The following is a 21,255-nucleotide window of genomic DNA, read 5'->3' as shown; positions in this document are numbered from 1 at the left end:
AAGGGACTTGTCAACTTATGTCTCTGGGTAACGGGCGCAGTGGCAGTGCACCTAAGATCTTTGCAATTTAAAGCTCTAAGTGGCACTGCAACTGTCATGGAAAGGCGACAGCTTACCACCAGGCGCACGACTTGTTCGTCCCACACTTCGCATTATAAAAAAATACTTTAACATTATTGATTGAATTCCAAGTAAGGTACGAAATTCAAACAATACAGAAAAATAATCGGTCAGATTCTTAATTGGAAAATCTCCAATGAATGATAATCAGCATGCTCGAGTCGGGTCGCGTGAAAAAGAAATTTTGTTGGAAATGCTTTCGTTTGAGGCAAAGTCTAACAATGATAAATTAGGTCCCTGTACGAAAAGTCCGCTTTATTAGTAATGTTTAGTCTCGTGGTACATTAAACCTTAAGGAGTGGAGTTAGAGTCGCTCCGAGGCTCAGTAAACAACCATTCTGTACTTAACAAAACCGCCTCCAGTGGACTTCGCTTACTGTTGCTTAACGATATCGCTACATAGGTCAGGGAAACGCCAAACTAATATGAAACGGAGTGCTAAGTTATTAAGTGGGAGGTACTGCAAACATCGGTTAGAATCAATACTTTGTCATTGTTTACTTAAGCTAGCGAAGGCGCTCTGGAGACCGGTGTATTGGTTGAGATTAATGATTTTGAATCTTGTTGTTCTTCTTACTCCTAAATGAAAAACTTGTTAAATATTAATGATGATTGCTTTATTGGTAGATACGATTAAAGCTTTTATATAGAGTTTTGTTTGGGCACAACATATTTAATACTCTCAAATTTTGTAAACTTGAATATTTCGAATTGTGAAACTAAATGCAATTTTCCGTTAGGTTTAAAACAGTTTTTCTGTAGCCGTTATTTTCTTGAACTTTGAAAGTTTAGCGAAATGGACAGCAATAAAAACTAATCACGTTTGAGGGGGCCTGGGGGCTAACGATGCGGCGGGTGAGTTTTTGACAAACATGCGACGGGCGGAATCCCCGGGTTTTTTGCAGAACTGTGTCATGGCCATAAAAAATAATGCTATCGTCTCAAAGTGAGAATCACGATAAAGTCATTAATGTGCTAAACTTTGATCAATTCACGTTACCGCCATTTGTCACGATGATATATAGTTTCCTTTTCTAGTCACTTATGTACAGGATACTACACACTCATACACTCAAACTTTACATTGAAAACACTTCGCACGTTTTTGTAATTCTTATAAAACACTATAAAATATCAAATTCTTAGGTTGTCGCGATTTCCTATGTATAAATATAGGAAATGAAGCTATTCATCGGATTATATTTGTTTTTTCAAACCACTACCAACGTTTCGAGGCTTTTCAGGCCCATGGTCAACCGTGGGCCTGAAAATGTGACCATTGTTGGTGGAAACGTTGGTTTGTTTGAAAAAACAAATATACCCAATTATATCCGAAAAATAGTTTCATTTCCAACACTACAAAAGATTTATTTTACGATAACAAGTGATAGGATGAACATGTCGTGCTCCTGGTGGTAATTGACACGCCTGTACATGACAGTTGCATTGCCACTCAGAGTTTTAAATCACCAGGATCTTAAGGTCACTGCCACTGCGACGGGCGCAGTAATAACCTTGTAATAAAAGTTGACAAGTCCCACGTGCCTATAATTTCACCCTTACCCTTCAAAAGGAACAAATAGGTAAGGTGGCAATACTTCCCTGAACAAAGTCTTTCAAAAAGAGCCTACTGCTACTAAACAAATTAAGCGAGATTTTGAGATATCAAGAAGCTATACTTTGTGTACCTACTTTATTGAATTCGCTCGCCAAATGTCCACAGTATATTATTAAAGAATTTGTACTAATATCAAATGGATTCCAATTCAACAAAACTCTCTTTGAACAGTAATTAAGTGGAAGACTATACACAGATTGTCTCCAGCTGTCGGTACATTTAGACGTTAGAAAGCCATTTCGCTTTGAGACAATTCAATAATGATAATAATTACATCACCGGCTTTAATACTATTACAGCAACAGCTAATAGTTTGTTAATTTCAAGCAAAGCTTCTTTACGTAAGGGCCATCAGACTGCTCTGATGAAAGCGAGTTTCGTGCACTCCCTGTTAGGATAAGTACAGTCATTAAAATCTATGCTAATGTCACGGCTAATGGCCTAATGGCCACATTACAATTAAATAATCTACGAAAACTTAATATTAAGTTTACTTAAAAAAAACTTAAAAGAAAAAGGAGGAAGTTCTCTATTCGACTGTACTTTTTTGATCCGGGCATTTGTGGATCGATTTTGATGATTTTTATTGGAAAGAGGGTACCTCAGTAGTGGTCCCATTTAGATTTGAAGAAAAGATTCCACCTCTAAGGATGGCATACCTTAGTATGCATACCTTAGTATGCATCCCTTAGGGATGAATGACTTTTGAGGTCGAATTTTTTAGTACTGAGATCAACTGCTCTGTCGCCGAACGGTTACCATCGCCGAACTATCACGCAGAGGTCTCAGGTTCGATTCCCGGGCCGGGAGAAATATTTGTATTGCCTACATTTATTTCTCTCGTGAGTTTTGGGTGTAATTTGTGGTAGTCTATGTATGTGTCCATGGAACCCGCGACACAGGGTTTCCCTAGTGCGGGGGCTATGTTGGTGTGTGTGTTATTATTATTATCAATTATTTTTTTGTGAAATTACCCCACCTGTTTGTTATAATAAGTTCGTAATCTGTTTACATATCCATAATCCTACCGCAAAGCAGCTTGCGTAATCAAAGGCAAATAAGACTTAAGGCTATATTACCTGTGCTTACACTTAGTATCGCATTGTGCAGGCGTTTGTAGAGCTCCTTGTGAAAGAGTTCGTCCAGGAAAGTATTGCCACCTTGCCTGTGTCTGCCGCCAAGCAGCTATATGAGCATATAAGCTTTCCGGTTTTGAAGGGTAAAGGTACTGGTGAAACAACATCCACATAGAACTTGTCAATTTATGTCTCAGAGTGCCCCTCAGGTCTTTGCGATTTAAAGCAAGTTGCTTACCACCAGGTCCACAACTAGTACTTCCCGTCAATTGGTATTATAAAAAAGGCAGCGGCGATCATTACCAGCATCTCTATTTGTTTGTCAGTTTCATTACCATGAAAAAAAATAGGTGTCGTAGTGAGAATGAGTCAGCAGATGTTCAACTATTATGCCATCAGGACACACTCGCATAGCGGACGTGCTGGTAATGAAATTCTTTGTCAAGAGCTGCCGGGGTTCGCGCGTGCCTGAGCGTCGTTAGTTGCCTCTACTCGGTAGAAATGGGAACTCGAAAGATTCATAGCACCTACCGATAAATCGGCAATTATCGCCTTGTAACCGAATTCGGAAAAGCCATCGCACCGTCCGTCCCACTGATCGCCTTATCAGATTTCCCCTAACTACTATCGAAGATAAATTGAGGATTGTTCTCTTTTACGCGAAATGCGATTGCAAACGTAAAACACTGTCTGCAGAATACGAAATTTACCTTGGTACAATAACGACCTTTCTAAATGGTCTGGCGGCATTCAAATTTATGGGGTATAGAACAGTTTTTATTGATGACCACGAAACTTAAATTAAATGTACATTGTTTTAAGTGTTTATTAAATGTCAGGATCTTTCACCACTATTCAATTATTTTATTTACACTTACTACAACAATTATATTCTTCTTCTCATTTAAGAGCTAGGCTCTTGTCGGTGGAGTAATCTAGTAATCTCCAATCTGTTTAGCGCTTTAGGCTTGATTTCCTGATACGACACGACATTAACTGTTTCCTTTATCTGATCTAAATAATTTCGTCTCGGTCTTTCTCTGCCTCTCTTTCCTTCGATCTTCCCTTCTATTATGTTTCTAAGAAAACTGTCGTGATTACTCCACTAGTTTGTTAATTATAATATATATATATATATATATATATATATACAAAAATCGAACACTAACAAAAAAAAAATTTTCAGCAAGTTAGTCGCGCGTTAGTAGTTCGTTCCGTGACTTAATTGGCATAGTGTCTAGCACGGTTTGCTGGAAGACGCTGGTTCGAATCCAGCCGGATCGAAGGAATTTTTTCTTAGTGTTCAATTTTTGTGTTAATAATTGTAATAAATGTACAATGTCATCGAAATATAGATTGCGGATAACCTGTTTGCAATCGAATTTCTTCTGTGATCAAACAGAGTTTGTGCTATTGACAACTCATTGGTTTTACTTGTATTTATATAACATTATACAGTTATAGTTGTGTGAACACAGTGCACGTTCGATTTGCTTTTTGCGCTTAACGGTCTGTGCCGTAATGGTCGTAAAAATAGTAAAATACGATTGCTATAGATTTTCAATTTCACACACGAACTAACTACATCTACCCACACCGAAAAATCTATGAAGCTAAGCGAATCCACGAAGAAAATGCCTTTTAAAGTAATAAGTTCGTTCTTCTCAAACAGTTAGTAAATGGACGAAAAATGAGTACAGGTTTAGATCCGAAAAAAATTAAAAAGTCACTATCTTCGTGGCTGAATGGTCTGCTGGTCTGCCACGCAGAGGTCCCGGATTGGGTTCCCGGGCCGGAAGAAACAATTGTATGGCCTACATTCCTTTCTCTCGTGAGTTTGGGTGTCATTTGTGGTTGTCTATGTGTGTGTCTATGGCAACCGTGACACAGGGTTTCCCTAGTGCGGCGTTATGAGTGCGTTATTACAATCGTGAAAAAATTAGTACTCGATATCTTTTTAATTATTTTTTAATTATTTTACTTAACTATACTCAGTTATTAATATTCATAACACAGTAATTTCAGAGATAAATTTTAGGAATTAAACATTCTAACACTGCGCACTGGTATGACAGTACATTTATGAAAATGTAATTTATGTAAAAAGGTAATATCTTTTTTGAGAAAAATAGTTAAACACACTATAGTAATACGAGGAACAAGAACAGAATGGCTGTTCTTGACAGTCGTAATCACAAACTCACAAGGGGCAACGTACAGTTGTTGCGCTGTTGACATTATACTTTGTCTCAAATATCGCTTCCGGAGCAACGGAATAAGATCCGTCAATGTTTAATATGCTGTCGTCTGTACATATGCGTTACACGTTCTATTGAAAGATCCCAGTTGATATTCATAATGTAATGTTTACGAGGTTTAAAAATATCGTGAAACAAAAACTTTATACAACATATTGTAATTACCAGCTTCAGCGTAATTAAATGACAAAAAAATATGGGAGCGACCCAAAAGCTAAACGCTCGTTCAAATTGTTCTTGCTTATGATGTTTATAAATATATTTTTTTTTTATTACAAAGCACCTACAGTTCAATTAGCAATTTGTTTATCTATGATATTAGAATATATTTAATATCTCACTGAAATTTGAATAAGTTGTGGAATTCAAAATAGGTATGCAAGTAAGAAATAAACTTCCTCGACAAGTATGTATAGGGAATATTGAACGGCAGAAAACACACCCTATCAAACATTAGTCGAACTGATCGAACATTATATAGTTTATGTACTCGATCTGTGCGTATTTCATGGCTGTTTGTTATCACTGACGACAAGTTTCCGAAAATGGTTCATTATGAAAGATTATGAAATCATACTGTGACATTTTTATGTACTCGTAAATTACGAACAAAACAACACTGTACTCAAATTAAAGCAAACAATAACGTTATTGTTTTCGTTAATATTTTTCCTTTTAATACATGTAATATTTACCTAATGTAAATTTTTTTGTACAATTGATTGTTAGATTTATAAAGTTACATATTTAATAGTTCTACGTATTTTTTGTAGTCTATTATCTGTACTAGTATCGTAAAAACAAAATACACAGTTCATGCACTTAGCCCGTTCATGGGCAGTAGTTCCACGCCAGTCCCGTATGAAAGTTTAGCGAAAATATGCTTCATGAATGTTTTGTTCATTTTAAACTTAAATTGATCGGAATAAAGTTGATTATGCAATGTATGCGTTAAATAAGACTTATTTTGTCGAGAAGATACTACTTTCTATTCGTTCAGATGTTAATCGTTCGTCGTAGTACAGCTACTGATAGCAAGATGGCAGCACGTTGAATAAAATTTCAATATAAAATAAAGACGTCGTAAATTGCAATAAAGTTATTAAACTTTCAACGATATAGCGACAAAAGTAAAGTTTCAATTATATTAACAATTCTGAATTTGTTACATCTTTTTAAATTAGAAACTATGACCAATAATTATCAAGATTTCATAGTGTTTGTCATATGTTTGTGTACGTTTTGGCGACAGCGCTTTCATTGTTTTTTTTTTCTTCCGTGTTGTGTGCTCTACCATTCAACTACTGTCCATAAAGGAGTTAATAGACACCTGATGCACTTTATACGTATGTATATTACCACGAAATCAAGTATTACTGTGAGCCATCAATAGAGGATTTGGGCGTTGTTTATCCGGATTTCATCTACCAGACATGTTCCCGATTGCTTTTTGTATGGACGGAACATGCTTTGTTTAACTTTACAGTTGTCCGCCCGCCTCCGACACGTTAGCTTTAAATGCTCATCACTCGTAGAGGTATTCCTATCCGAACAATTGGAAATGAGGAACAAATAAATAATATCCATGTGTTACGGAAACACGAAATTTCAAATAAATTGAAAATAAAGGAATTATGTATGTTGTACTTTGTTCTTGAGTACAGGAGAATGTACTGTGAGTACCAGAGTAAATATTGCGAGTGCCAGAGTAAGTGCTACGAGTACCAGTGTTAGTGCTACGAGTACCAGAGTAATTAGCGTCCAGAGAACTACGAGAACAACCTAGATCAGAAGCTATTTGTACTTGTTTTGTACTGGTAATTGAATCCGGGACCTGTACGTCTCTATCTAGAGCTTAAAGTGGAGGAGTACTCGCTGGACCATCGGAGTTTCAGTGCTCGTAAACAAGCCGAACTTTGTGTAAATTTACTTGAGCTTTATCTCCTGTTTAGCCTTAATTTACGATTTCAAACGTTTTCAATTTTATGAAGTGACTGTACCTTAAGATGCTGGAAGCTATAGCACAAGTTTCGACTTAATTTAGATCTCAACCCAGCTCCCTCACATATTGTAAAATACTTGTTAATGTATGTAAACAACAATTTTGTATCGAGTTCTTAGGTTTTCGCGATTGTTACACATAGGAAATGATATAATTTTTCTGGATTTAAATCGCGTATATTTGTTTTTTCAAACAAACCGACGTTTCAGGCCCTTTACAGGTCCCATGGTCACGGTTGACTCAGATGGTACAGTCAACCGTGTCGTCGGTTTGTTTGAAAAAAAAACAAATATACGCGAATTAAATCTGGAAAAATAGTTTCATTTCCTAACTCTTTTGTAGTTTATGATAGTAGAAAATAAACTTTTATTTTTATTTCCTATACTGAGCAAGTCTCACCGATAAAGTTATAGCTGATTCGCGAGTTTCTTTCAAACTTTCCGTACAAAACATTGATTGGATGATTGCAAGAAAACATTAAAATCATTTAGGCGACAGGGGTTACTTAGGAAATGTTGTTTGTGGTCTTTTTTTTAACATATACTACTGAGATTTGCTAGTGATAATAATTAGTAGCACAGTCTCTGGCAGCGCTGTCACGGCGACAGCGGTGTGTGATATAAGTGCTTAAATTGGTTTTGGCATACGACATCGTGTGAGATGAGCCTTGCTGCCAAAATGTATTAGCAAAAACTTTTAATAGATACGTTAAAAAAAACTATAACTGGACTTGATGGACTAGGTGCGCTTTATAGTTTCCAAAGGGACTTAAGTTTTGATAATCTAAAATGGGCGTACTAATTTTAACGTAGCATATAAGAAAATTAATACGCCCATTATCTCTTAAATCCTCAGGGATAGAGAGGATAACAAACAACAACCCGGAAATTTATCCCTTTGAATAGTTGAAAAGAAAATAATTTAGACACACCGAACTAAACTAATCAAGGAATTTAATATCGCTACAGAGCGATGTATACAATAATTTTTCGTCCTTATTATATTTTAAATAACTAAAAAACTAAGAGAAGCGTCAATATGAATACAGTTACAAATAATTATAATAATTACATGTATTTTTATATAATTATATGTATTGCGACACAGGGCTACTAGGGTAACCCTGCGTCGCGGGTGCCATGGATACGCACATAGACAACCACATATTACACCCAAATCACGAGAGAAATAAATGTAGCCCATATACATATTTCTTCCGGCCTGGGAATCGAAGCCAGGACCTATGGCAGTCCCGCATGGTAACCGTTCGGCCACAGAGGCAATTAATAGATACAAAGAAACTAAATCGACGACAAAATTACAAGACATTCTGACTAAAACTTTCGTGCATACTTATTTTTTACTACACGGGATGCACGAAAGGACGATGGTCCACGATGTACCTTACCTGTACGTCTGGCGAACCCTGAGTATATGCCATCGATACGAAAAGAAGAAAAATATACAATAATAATAACTTGTTATTTCACGCATTCACAATCCATAATATTGGTTTCGCAAAAAAAGTACTTAATTAGTGTTGGTATTAAAATAGTTATAATGTTTAGTAGGAAAGGAAATCCGCTGGATGCGAGCAGCGCAACACCGGGCAATGTGCAAGGTTTAGAGGATCATTGTCAAGCAGTAAACGTGTTTCAGCTGAAATAATTGGGAGGACAGTGTACCCAGCGAATGCAACTAGAGCTTGACAGCAGAGTGCAAATGCATCCGCTGTTCTATTTTTCTTAGTACCACGTATTGACGACCTCCGTGGTCGAGTAGCATGCACACCTGTTTACATGGTGTAGGTATCTAAGGTCCCGGGTTCGATCCCCGGTCGGGTCAACGTATAAAACTAAATTTTCTATACTGTCTCGTGTCTGGGTGTTTATGGTACTATAAAGGATGTAACTCAGATTGCTTTGAAAGAGGTACTTTTATGAGAGAAACGACGATTATTCATAAATATAACATGTATTCCATTTGGAATCTTGGTCTAGAATTTCTACAATGTCCGTTTGATATCAACCATCTAATATTTATATAATTCCAAATATAAAACCTAAGCTGCCTGCTACAGTACCATCGTTGTTTCCGAAGTCCATAACTCCAGTGCTTTAGTTGTTTACTTTGATATCCGAGCAACGTATGTATGTTGTCTAATATTTATTTATTTAAATACCGCATTAAAAAGTAGAACTGGGTACTTTCCAAACCCACGTCGCGTACTGTTTTCAATTCTCGTCGTCTCGTCTCGTGCTTATTATATGTACTTTAGATATTAGTTACTGCCACTTCATTATCGAAATACTGTAAATCACGATGTCCACAACGACGTGAGATGAGTATCACAAATCGTGTGTTGATTTCCCTGAGGGTTGTGCCGTGTATGAGTCAGCGGTCATTTCCGATGTGCCTTGAACGCAGGACATTTCACATCTAATCCCAACAGGCGTCAAGGCCCTGGGTCTCTATCAAGATTGTCCGACACAAAGGTAAATCGAGAAACAAGACAAGAAATTTACGAGGGTCCCATTCTTACACATTTTATCGCTCGATTCGCGATAAAACGAAAACATTCCAATTTTTCGATTCTAAACTGTATGTATTAAAATTTACAAGATAAAATCGCAAAGGTAAAGAAAAGTAAAGGATAAAGGAAGTTAAAATAAATCCGTCAAAGGAACAATCAGCAATTGTTTACAAATGTCTGATACTACCCTCTTCAAAACTTTGACTAGGTACAAATAAAATAAGGAAACATTACACAACATTTTGCATTAATTAAAAACAATGTTTTGATTATAAATAAAAAATCTGTCAAGGCTTTACAAAAGAAAAATATTGCGCAAAGTTTTATAACAATTGTATAAGCGATCAAGGCTATATTTTTTCACATGCAGACATAGTTGAACATCTCGAGATGCGAGGTACGTAACAAATGTTATATAATTCCTGGTAACGCCTCGGGCGACCCTGAAAGGGGTACGTGTAATGTTGATACGGGTACAGTTGCTATTGTACTACGACCGTTATTTTTGTATTGCTATAATTCTATGTATATTATTCAATACGATGCAATTGAATAGAAGAAATGTGGAACACGGATGTCACATAAACGCTGTCTCTTCAGGAACGCTACAAAACATATATTTTGTAACAAAGGACGGAATGTGTTTTGTATGTTATACTCGACTGAATGTAGCGAAAATATCCTTTCTTGGTCAATATCTCTTCCATTTTCCGCATTTAGATTACGACTCAGAGACATTTTCAGTTTAGATAACGATTAATATAGGTACCTACATGATATATCGCTTATGTACCTTGCACGTCCTCTTACAGTCAAAGATTAATGACTTCGTGACAAAGAACGAACACAGATAAGTGTACTTTTTGATGAAGGTTATTTTTGACAATTTCCATAGTTGTTCCAATTGTTCATTTTTTAACAACAAATTTTATTTTTATTGTGTGCTATTAGTGTTTGCATGAAACCTACTACTACTTGCTACCTGCAACGCTACATGAATAAATTAATTATTTTCAATGTTTGCTATAATAATTAAAATTGTTTGTTTTATTTTTTTTTTGTTTCAGCAATTGTGCTCTATACGATTAGAACGTGTTACAAAGGAGTTATGTGATCATATTTTTAACAGCAGTAGAGCTTCTTGTGAAAGAGTTCGTCCAGGGAAGTACCTTACCTATTTCTGCCGATTAGTGGTAATGTGTGTAGCATTATTGCGTTCCGGTTTTCAAGGGTAGGGGTGCTGGTGAAATTATTAAGAAATTATCCTATGTGCCTGTCTTTGGACTTGTCAACGTATGTCTCAGGGTGACGGGCGCAGTAGCAGTGCTCCTTAGATCTTTGCGATTTAAAACTCTGAGTGGCACTACAACTGCTATGAGCAGACGTGTCACTTACCACAAGGCGCACGACTGCTCCTCCCGTCACTAGGTATCATAAAAAAAAATATTAAAGAATGTCTTGTTTGTGTGTGGCAACATAATCTAGTTCGAGTCTCCTGTCACATCGAAGATTTTTTCTTGGTGTTGTTGGATCTTTATCGATCTAAGCAATAGATTGCTTCCGCCACAATCTCAGCTACAATTACACAGCTCAGGTCCCCACTCGATGTCGGTAAAGATATTCAACGATCTTCCGCCAATCATTAAGAACGAGAAGAAGTACTCACTCTTTCTTAATAAATTGAAATTATACCTAATTAACAAATGTTACTACAATTTAGGTGAATACTATATATAATACAAAATAGTATTCTAAAAAATTTTAATAATTAAATTAATAAATAATAATTAAATCTTGAATTATGTTACGTTATATATTCATATCATTGTAATTTAACTTAATCGGAATTTTGTCAGTGACATCCTTTTTATTATACATATATTGATAGTGAACAATTAAAATGACTAATCTAAACCTCGGCTTGCCTCAGCTCTTGTTAAATATCACGATATTCAATAAAATAAATATAGCTTGTCATGTTTTTTTAATTGTTTGCTCAGCTCACTAGAGAAAAGTCAGCATATAATTTCCGATCGTGCTTTTACATAACAAGGTCAAATATTTAAAACATTTCACGTAATCGCAATAAACTTCAGCGCTGTATACTCATGGCAGTTATTCAGACGCAACTCGTATGTTACGGTGAATGCAAAGTGTGCTACGTCGACGCTTTGTTTCACCGGGCCCCTGTTCACTTTTCTGTTAAAAATGGACTAAGTACTCCATATAAATGGTTGTTTATTAATCAATTTAATATAATTTAATAATTAATAATTTATTGAACAAGGCCTAATTACAAAATAGCTAAGTAAATTAAATAAGGTGCAAAAAGATTGGGCTGTAGACTAATTCTAATCTAAATGATCACTGACTTGCCATACTAGAAAAAAAATTCTATTACGGATGTCAGTCACCCACCGTGACAGCTTACAACCTTGACCAACAATTTCGAATAAGTGCTGAATTTTGTTTTATTTTTAAATATAGTTAAGTAAAATAATATAATATAATATTACATTTCTAAAAACACACCACACAACAGACAGGTTATGGTACTTCCGATTTCCGAAGAACATTAATTGTATGCAACAAACACGTGTCATCATCACCATGATTTCAGCCGAAAAACGTCCACTGTTGGACATAGGCCTCCCCCGGATATGGGCAGTGGGTAAAAACCCAATTAACCTGCCCGGGTTTTAACCCCGTGTTTTACCCAAAACCGTGGATAGAAACTGCGAATACGGATTTGGTGTAATTGCATACTTATTTCAGAGTTGATGTAAACAATCTTTTTAGACGAAAAATGAGGCAACTCCTCTCAATAACCACTTTGCAAACCTGTGGATTCTCACTACTAAGGATGCACATTACGTTTTGGTTTTTATAAAGATCGATTTAAGTACGATCTAACGATTTTCTGTATCGATTTATTTTAATGTGATTTTCAAACGAGTAGATATAATGGAAAGGGAAATAAATAAAAAAAAGTATTCGTTTACATCATAAAATAATAAAATAATATCGTTCAATTTGAACAAAACTTGATTTACAACAAATATGTAGTTGTAATAGTTTTTGCTCTCGATTTTGGGGGTTTATGGGTTTTAACCCGATTTAAACGTTGACAAAGCGCCAGGTCAAAACGCGAGTGTCGCGTTCAGCCTCCATAGATAACCAGCGAAATAACAGACCACAAAGACAGACTTACTAGACCGACAGGATTTCGAAATTAGACAGACTATCGTTTGGAAAAAAAACGATGTCTAACCTTCTTTACTTTTGACCAAGGACGATGAAGTCCTGATTAAACCTCCGACGCGAGCAGACGACTTCTCCTGGCTGATTTGTACCGACGGATCGTACATCCCGTGGCGCTTGCTCATCTCTGGCCTCCCCCAAAGAATGTCAGAACGACAGGTCTTGTGCTACTTGTCCTCCAGCGTATTCTGGCAACATTCACCAGGTCATTGGTCCACCTAGTGGGTGATCCGCCGACGCTGCGTCTTCCGGTACGCGGTCGTTACTCTCAGAACTCTTTGACCCCATTGGCTATCTGTCCTGCTAGCTACGTGCCCCGCCCACTACCACGTAAGTTTTACAATTCTTTGGGCTATGTCGGTTGCTCTGGTTTTTTTCAAGCACGAGTGGTTAGAGCCAACTGCAAAAAAGCACGTACAATAATGGCACTCTACCTTTACCCCGACAATATGGTACACAGAAATCCCTCTACACAGCGTTGAAAACTTATGAATCGATTGGGGGTACATAGCACAAATTAGTCAACATTATCTACTGACACAAGTTCACTCGACTAATTAACATGTAACCGGAAATTTACTGGTCTGTTACATAATTAATTAACTATGAAGAGTTTCTATCTGTGTAACGAGAATTCTGGGAATAAATAAGTTATAGGTAATTCAATCGCAAGTATACGAGATGTGATTCAATTAAATAACACAATGTGGGCAGTGTTCTTGGGAAACGTCTTTACGTGAATAACATATCTCTCTTTACAGTTGGTCCAAGAGCATTCAATTAGACTTTCACTGGTATTGTAGCGAAATGCGACTGTCCGCATTAAGCAGTTTTGTCCGCATGAGAAAATTAAATAAACAAGACTGTCTGGACGAGTGCTCGTGCCACGGGGCCGGTCGGCTGGACCCAACAGCAACATAAAAAAAAATCGCATAAGTACCGCGCGTGTCCCGGACAGCCTCTCGACACCCTTCCATAATGATTGTTCAGTAAATGGCACTTATTATAGCATTGTATATGAATACTCTTAATTGAAAACACCTTGCCTGTTTTTAATTCATAATATACTGAGTTCGATTATTATTTCAAACGCAATTTCATAATTATACTATCATTATTGGTTTTTTTAATGTTACGATGTGTTGCCGTGATATTCATATCTTTTTTGCGAAAAATTCTACTAGTTTTAAAAGCCAAATAAACCTAATACAAAGATCTATAAACAGACACTATTTTTTATACACGTAGCAGTAGAGCTCTTGTGAAAGAGTTCGTCAAGGAAGTACTACCACCTTACCTATTTCTGCCGCCAAGCAGTAATGTGACAATTACCGTGTTCCGGTTTTGAAGGGTAGAGGTGCTGATGAAATTACTGGCACATGAGATTTGTTAGCTTACGTCCCAGGGTGACGGGCGCAGGTAGTGCCCCTCCAACCTTTGCGTTTTAAAGATCCGAGTGGCACTGCCACTGTTATGGACAGGCGTGTTGCTTACCACTCGGCCCACGACTTGTTCGTCCCGTCACTTGGTGATAAAAAAAGACACAATGAAGAATTTCGTCGTCCTGCTAATTTGACCTGTAGCCCAGTTGGCAGAGCGACGCTACGGAATATTGTGATCGTAGGTTCCGATCTTTGTACTATTAATTATACTATCATTATTGACCACAATTTTCCTACAAAACGAGTGCAATTACAGATACTACGCAATGATACGCTGTAAACAAATAAGCGTCAGCATTCATTTACACATTTACTTCCTATTCTACCGAAATTACAATTATATCCAAAGGTACGAATATTCCGAGGCCTATTTTATCTTTCCTGGTGAAAGAAAACTAATTTCGTATGTTTGCCTGACAGGTGGCATGATAAAACACGGCGTCTCAAGATACCAGTCTCTACGTCGGGATTCTGTAGCTACAATCTTCTCACATGTAATACATACGTAACTTAATGTAGATAAAAATAGATAGGCCATGAATAGATACCATTGCCGCCGGCACATTTTTAAAGACCATTTAATTACTTTTGGGAGGGACATTAATATATGATAGCTAAATCCCAGAATAGCATTTATCTTCATTTAAAAACTTCCTTAAGAACGTAATATAAAGAATCACCGTTTAAAATTCAGTGAAGTCAAAGTAACGCAAAGTCAGCATCTTGCCCGGAGGAAGTTGCTTTAGAAGAAATTTCAGTTTCATTAAATACATCAAAGGCGGTGGAGGTAAAGTGAACTCTACCTTTTCTGATGGAGACGCAGTATTGTGTACAGTCAAGACCACACCAATCTTGACAGTTTGGATTTTGAACCGTTCTTATTGTAAACGTCATAAAGTCTAATTTAAGTCTTAAGTGTCAAGCTGGACGTGTTCTTGGCCCCTTACAAGCTTTTAGACGCGTACGCGGTTGAAAGTAAGTAGTTTAAAATTCCTAAAATCCAGTTTTGCGATCAGCGGCCAAAGGCAGCTCTGTAAATTTAATTACAGAAGCTTGTGGTTGATAGTTGAGTTTGCGTTGTTAGTGGTACATTCTCGTGTTCTCTAGCAGTACTTTGCCAATATTTGTTTACTACCGTCTTGCTTTGATGGTTTACTTTACGGATAAAAATATTTTTAATCCATCTGTAAATTTTCGTTGAATCGAAAGCAGTTCAGTGTGAAGTACGCGGTAAATATATGTTGCTTACTCGTATTTCTGAAGTCGGTAACTCCCGTTAAAACTCTGTAATTTTATGTTAGAACTTTTTAGGAGCAGTTCAATAGCGAAAAACAACGGAAAAAAACGCTTAAGTCAAGAAGAAGTTAAGACAGCGATAGTAAGCCGAAAATTGTAAAAAAGAAACGTTAACATATTTCTAACTTTGTTGGTGGCGTGTCTGGAGACATTGTAGTAAAAAAAAATTATGAAGAACAAGATTTGGCTCATAAAGTGTCAAATAAAACAAGTATCTACAAAATGGAGTAGCTCGATTGTTTTTACTGAGCTGCAAAGTGGATTGGCAAATCCGATCGCCACTCCAATCGGCCTCTCACGCACAATTTACGGAAAACCGTCGCGTTACAAATGTAGTGATCGTTTCAATAGGTCGCATTAGTATAAAAGGGCTCGGTGACGTGGATTGGCCGATTGTGTTCGGTCAGTGGTTCTGCGATTACATTCGCGAGCACTCAGCGTACGGCGCGGAGTGCGGCATTGGATTACTTTCTCATCTGGCGCGATGCGGACGGCCTGTCGAGGCGGCTGTCGGTCACCGAATCAATTCACCCGGGAGCAGGTGTTCCGGGGGCAGGCTCATCTCTCGCAACTCTACAATGGGCGACCCAAATCATTTCACACACACTTTATCTTTTCACCGTATAATTGACAACGTCCCTGTCAACTCACAAGCTTACCAAAGTGCGATGTCAGCAGAGCGCAGTCGCCATGATTTGTATTACCACAACAATGTTTTACCATAATTTACTGCGATACAAGGTTTAGTGCTAACAGAGCACCCAATGTTACCGACATGTCTAAAAGTTTCCAAGTTGTTGTACATTAACTGAGTTTAAATGAAATTCCACATTGCGTTGAACTAGTAATAATGAAGTTTTGTTGAACATTTATTTGCTCTAATGTATTAAGTTGCTAATTTGGAAATTATGGACCGTGCCATCACGTCTTAGTTGGTAATAAATTGTATGTATAATAATTAACTCATAAAAGCAAACTTTAAAATTTAAATTCTTGAATATATCTTAAGCTACCACGACAAACTTTATGAAAGGCAGAGTCTGAGTTTTCTTATACTTGAATTCTAAAAAGTCGTTTACGACCACCCTTGTATAAAATACTTCGGGACAAAGTAATTTCAAAATGTACAATAAGAATTTTCAATCGCCATGAAAACAGACAGATAATTTCCGTAAGATACGTCGTGAGTAGCCTTTCTAGGTACCCTTAAAATGGAAGGCTGAACTAAGTTGACGTCGATAAATTTATTTGTAATGAGGCCCTCATTGGAATGAATAATATCGATAATAAGCTTAATGAGTAACTGCTTTTAATAGTCTGCAACCGCTGTGTTATAAGAGCTAATAATAAAGTGATTTACAAGTTTTCCTTTTCCTGAAAAAAATGTGCTGAACTTTCCCGATAAACATTTACAAAGTTTGGAAGAACGTTATCTATATTTGTGTGTTTTGTCATTTGAAAAAAAAAATCTCTTTAGCGCCGCACAAATTTCTCACATAAACAGAGTGAAATAAAAAGAAACTAATAATAGGTACGTACATATATCCCAAGTTCCTAATACAATAAAATCTATTACTGTGTATTTTTCTTTTGTTATTCTGGCAATATTTTTCCTTCATTACAATGATTATTTGTTGCATGTAAATATTGAAGGCATAAAGGTCGACGTACCATCGAAAGGCGTAATGGCCTATAAAACTAGTCGTAAATGACGTACTAGCCGCTTCTCGGGGGAACAAATAGGACCTTTAGAAGTATATCGGTCGCATACAATGCAATGTTAAGAAACCCATCTATTTACTCTTTCAGGATAAGTACGTCAAACTAAAATATGTTACAAAACGTTTTGTATGGAATTGGGTATATGTGTGATTCAAATACGATAACAGAGGGAAAAGACCACTATTATCAACTAAAAAGGTTGAATTTCAGTGTTCATGGTCGGGTGCCGGCAGCGATAATCATCTATATGTCCTATATAGGTTGGCATTACATTGGTATTTTGGTTCTTCCTTCTAAGTTGTCATTTATTCCTATAAATTGTTAATAAGCGCATAAATTTAAGAGTAAGAGAGAGATAGAATATGAGATTCTTGCTCAAATTTAGAACTTACAACTGCCAACAACACACATTTTGAACAAAAACAAAACCCTTGTCCATATTTTTGCATAATTCTTATATCCCTTCAGTCATTTCAAGATTTTTCTAGCAAACGAAATAATTCGAAAATTCCTCCATTTAGTAAATATTGCATTTACATATATTTCTAATAAAACCAATTAAAATTCAAATTAAATTTGTTTGCGAGATCAAAGATGGTGTTTGTTTTGCATCTTCAAAAACAAATCCAGAAGATATTTTAGAATTTAGAAGATCATTTGTAAAGCTTCTGCGTTCTTTTGAGAGGTTATTGACTTCCATACTGACTTCCTTATCATAACTAACGTAATCGCCATTTTTACCGAAATTTAGTTATTAACATACCTGGAATCAGCAAAACGAGATCTACAAACCCCTATAAGTGGTTTTTTTAATATCTTATTTAGTTTCAGTTTCATAGTAAAGCAAAAAGTAGCGTAATTGACATTTTTTAAAGTAAAAAAATTTTTGGTGTCAAAATATCTCGAAAGTTACCAAACTGTAAATGCGTTAGTTATGACAAACAGGCATATTTGATATACGAATATGAGTATATGTTTTGTTCCTGTTGCTGGGCACAGTTTTGTTTTTTTATAACATCAAGTGACAGGATGAACAAGTCGTGTGCCTGATTGTAAACTACACGCCTGTCCATAACAGTTACAGTGCCACTCAGAGCTTTAAATTGCACTACCCTGATTTCACCAGCACCCTTATCCTTCAAAACCGGAACGCAGTAATGTTCACATTACTGCTTGGTAGCAGAAATAGTTACGGTGGCAGTACTTACTGCCCTGGACAAACTCTTTCACAAGGAGCTCTATCTACTGCTACTAAAAGTTCTTCTCTAAGAAGATAGTTTAGGGCAGTCTACTGGCAGAACGCGGGTTACCGGCTTCAAATGTCTTTGAAGAGTCGTAAGAGGGGTAATAAAGACTTATCGACTTGCTGGTGATAATAGTAGTGGTTATTTGCATTATTTCGCCATGAATAAGGTAGACTTGCGATGGTACGGAAGGTTTGCTATAAGTTATTTCATAATTATACATATTTACATAACTATTAATTTATATTATATAACCACAAATAACTAATAGTTTATTGTTAAATAAATATGTAAAGTCTGTTTTTAGACTGTAATATAAAGGAAAAATGCTCAAAGAAGATGCCTAAAATACAAGTAATCATTGACTTAGTTTAGGCATCACACTTTAGGTTAATTAGGTTCTAAGATTCAAATGTATATAGCTTTACTATGAAGATTGTGTAATTAAGGCTCCTTTTTTACGTGTATTGTTTATATCAAATTATAATGCAAATTTATAATTTGTAACCTTAATATTGTACATGTATTCAAGAGGGGTGCAGCCAGTGTCAGAAATCATATGCATTTCCAAGCGTTCACCCTGCTACGCCATTACTATTTGTAAAATATATCGAATTCTTAGGTTTTCACAAAGGTTACAATTTGACAGTCAGCCGTGACCATGGGTCCTCTAAAAAGCACGAAACGTTGATTTGTTTGGGAAAAAAAAAACAAATATATAAGCTATTTATATTCCTATAAATGATAAAATATATTATTTATTTACTCGTATCACCACAAAATACAAAACAATATAAATCTTAGTAGGTAAATTACAGCAGTACACTGTGGAACAACGAAGCTGGTGCTTGATGTATTTCATCTGTATTAATTTGAAATGTACCATGAGCATTTCGGTGAAGGAAAACATCGTAACTGAAGCCTGCACGTCGAACAAGGTTCGCAACCATCCTGTGGCGGACTATGGCCTGAACCATCGCCTGACAAGAGACCCGTGACCAGTAATGGGACGTATAAATGAGTTGATAATGATGACGATTAATTGGATGTAGCTTAGCCTCCTTGTCCTTGTAACATTATCTATTATTATTATTATTATTTAGCCAGCAATTGGCCGTCCATTTAATGGTATAGCACTCGATGGTATATTTCTACCCACTCGTGAAACAAAGACAAAACGTACCATAAATTGATATTATATATTGATATACTGACGAGTTTGTTCATGAAATACATAATACATACTTCTCTAACACTGGTTAGTATTCTGTTCTGAACGGCAATAAATTCATATTTTGATTTACTTATTCTAAATTATGCTAATAAATTAAATCTTATTAGATCCATCAACAAGCTATTGTGTTTGTTTGCTACCTAATAATGAATGCTCAAATCTATCATGTATTCCTGAATAACTTCGTCTATCGTAAAAAAAAATATGCGTAAGGAATTTTTTTCATCTATACTCAATTACCATTTATTTTAATAATTTTTTTTTTCGTAATTTTTTTAAGAATTATATCAAGTTCTTAGGTTTTCGCGATTGTTACACATAGGAAATGAAAACGATTTTTCCGGATTTAAACGATGATGTCTACCGTGACCATGGGACCTTTAAAGGGCCCGAAACGTTGGTTTGTTTGAAAAAAAAAAATATATACGCGATTTAAATCCGGAAAAATAGTTTCATTTCCTATTTTTAAGAATTTCTCAATCTATTATAAATCTAGTATTATTTCAAAAAGAAGAAAAGAACATTATACAACGAATTAACAAGCAAAAACTTTTTACTAATAGCTTAAAGAAATACCTAAGTAAGTGCTGTTAGTTAAAACCCAGAAGATTTTCAGGGGGTCCACCATATCCGCGCTGGGTGCTAGCACCGGCGGCGCTTACCGCATGGCGATTTTAATTTACGATCACACACTACCCTTAGTGGGCCACTCATTAATAAAAAAAATTCACCAAGCACGATTTATGTTACACATTTTTATCCCGAGGTTTGTGGGAGACGGATGGGAGCGGCACGCAACACGGCCGGCGCCCTGAAGCGAACTGCCGTCTCGCCCCTACAACCTACGCCCCGGCAGCGGCGGATGCAAAACGAGTTTTATTTTTAAACAAAACAACACTCATCATTGTTATCTGTTTCCTACACTAACAGTTATTAAGAATATTAACTAAAAGTTTTAATCAGTTTTTATAGGCATTTATTTAGTGTATGAAATCAAAGTTTTCTACAGGATATAAACAAGTTATACCATAATAATTTTGCAGGCATTTTATTTTTAATTTTGCAACAAAATGCCAGCTAAATCGTTATGACATAACATGGTTATACATTATACAACACAGCCTGATTTCATACACTAAATAAATGCTTTACCTAGTATCTGAGGTATTACTTAGTTTTTTATACTGGTTATAACAAAGTTATACACCATAATACTTCAGTTGACATTTTGTTTTCAGTATAACAATAAATCAAATAATAAATAAACGCGCACACACTCATAGCCCCGCACTATGGATACCTTGTATCGTGGGTGCCATGGATACATAGTCAACCACAAATTACACCCAAACTCACGAGAGAAATAAATGTAGGACATACAAATATTTCTACCGACCAAGGAATCGAACCCGAGAGCTCTACGTGGCAGAGCAGCAACATTTCGGAGAT

At 36.2% G+C, this 21,255-nt stretch overlaps 1 protein-coding gene across 8 annotated transcripts in view; it reads right to left on the bottom strand.

Moving 5' to 3' along the window:
• The window catches only part of LOC113234980 (neural-cadherin), a 536,163-nt gene that overhangs the window by 124,240 nt on the left and 390,668 nt on the right, over positions 1-21,255 (bottom strand). Inside the window, exon 1 of one of the 8 annotated variants that reach the window (XM_026470542.1) lies at positions 20,383-20,578. The exons of 6 other annotated variants lie outside the window; for them this stretch is intronic. In XM_026470542.1, coding sequence (XP_026326327.1) covers positions 20,383-20,434 — 52 coding nt within the window. In that variant the 5' untranslated portion in view covers positions 20,435-20,578. Of the gene's footprint in view, positions 1-20,382; positions 20,579-21,255 lie in introns of those variants that run through there. One more of the 8 variants, XM_026470535.1, reaches the window with a different exon arrangement.

The sequence above is a fragment of the Hyposmocoma kahamanoa genome, unplaced genomic scaffold (assembly GCF_003589595.1).
Source record: "Hyposmocoma kahamanoa isolate Upper Pololo Valley unplaced genomic scaffold, ASM358959v1 102, whole genome shotgun sequence".
Taxonomy (NCBI): Eukaryota; Metazoa; Arthropoda; class Insecta; order Lepidoptera; family Cosmopterigidae; genus Hyposmocoma; species Hyposmocoma kahamanoa.
The sequence above is the reverse complement of the archived record's forward strand: the minus strand, read 5'-3'. Positions and strand labels throughout refer to the sequence as shown.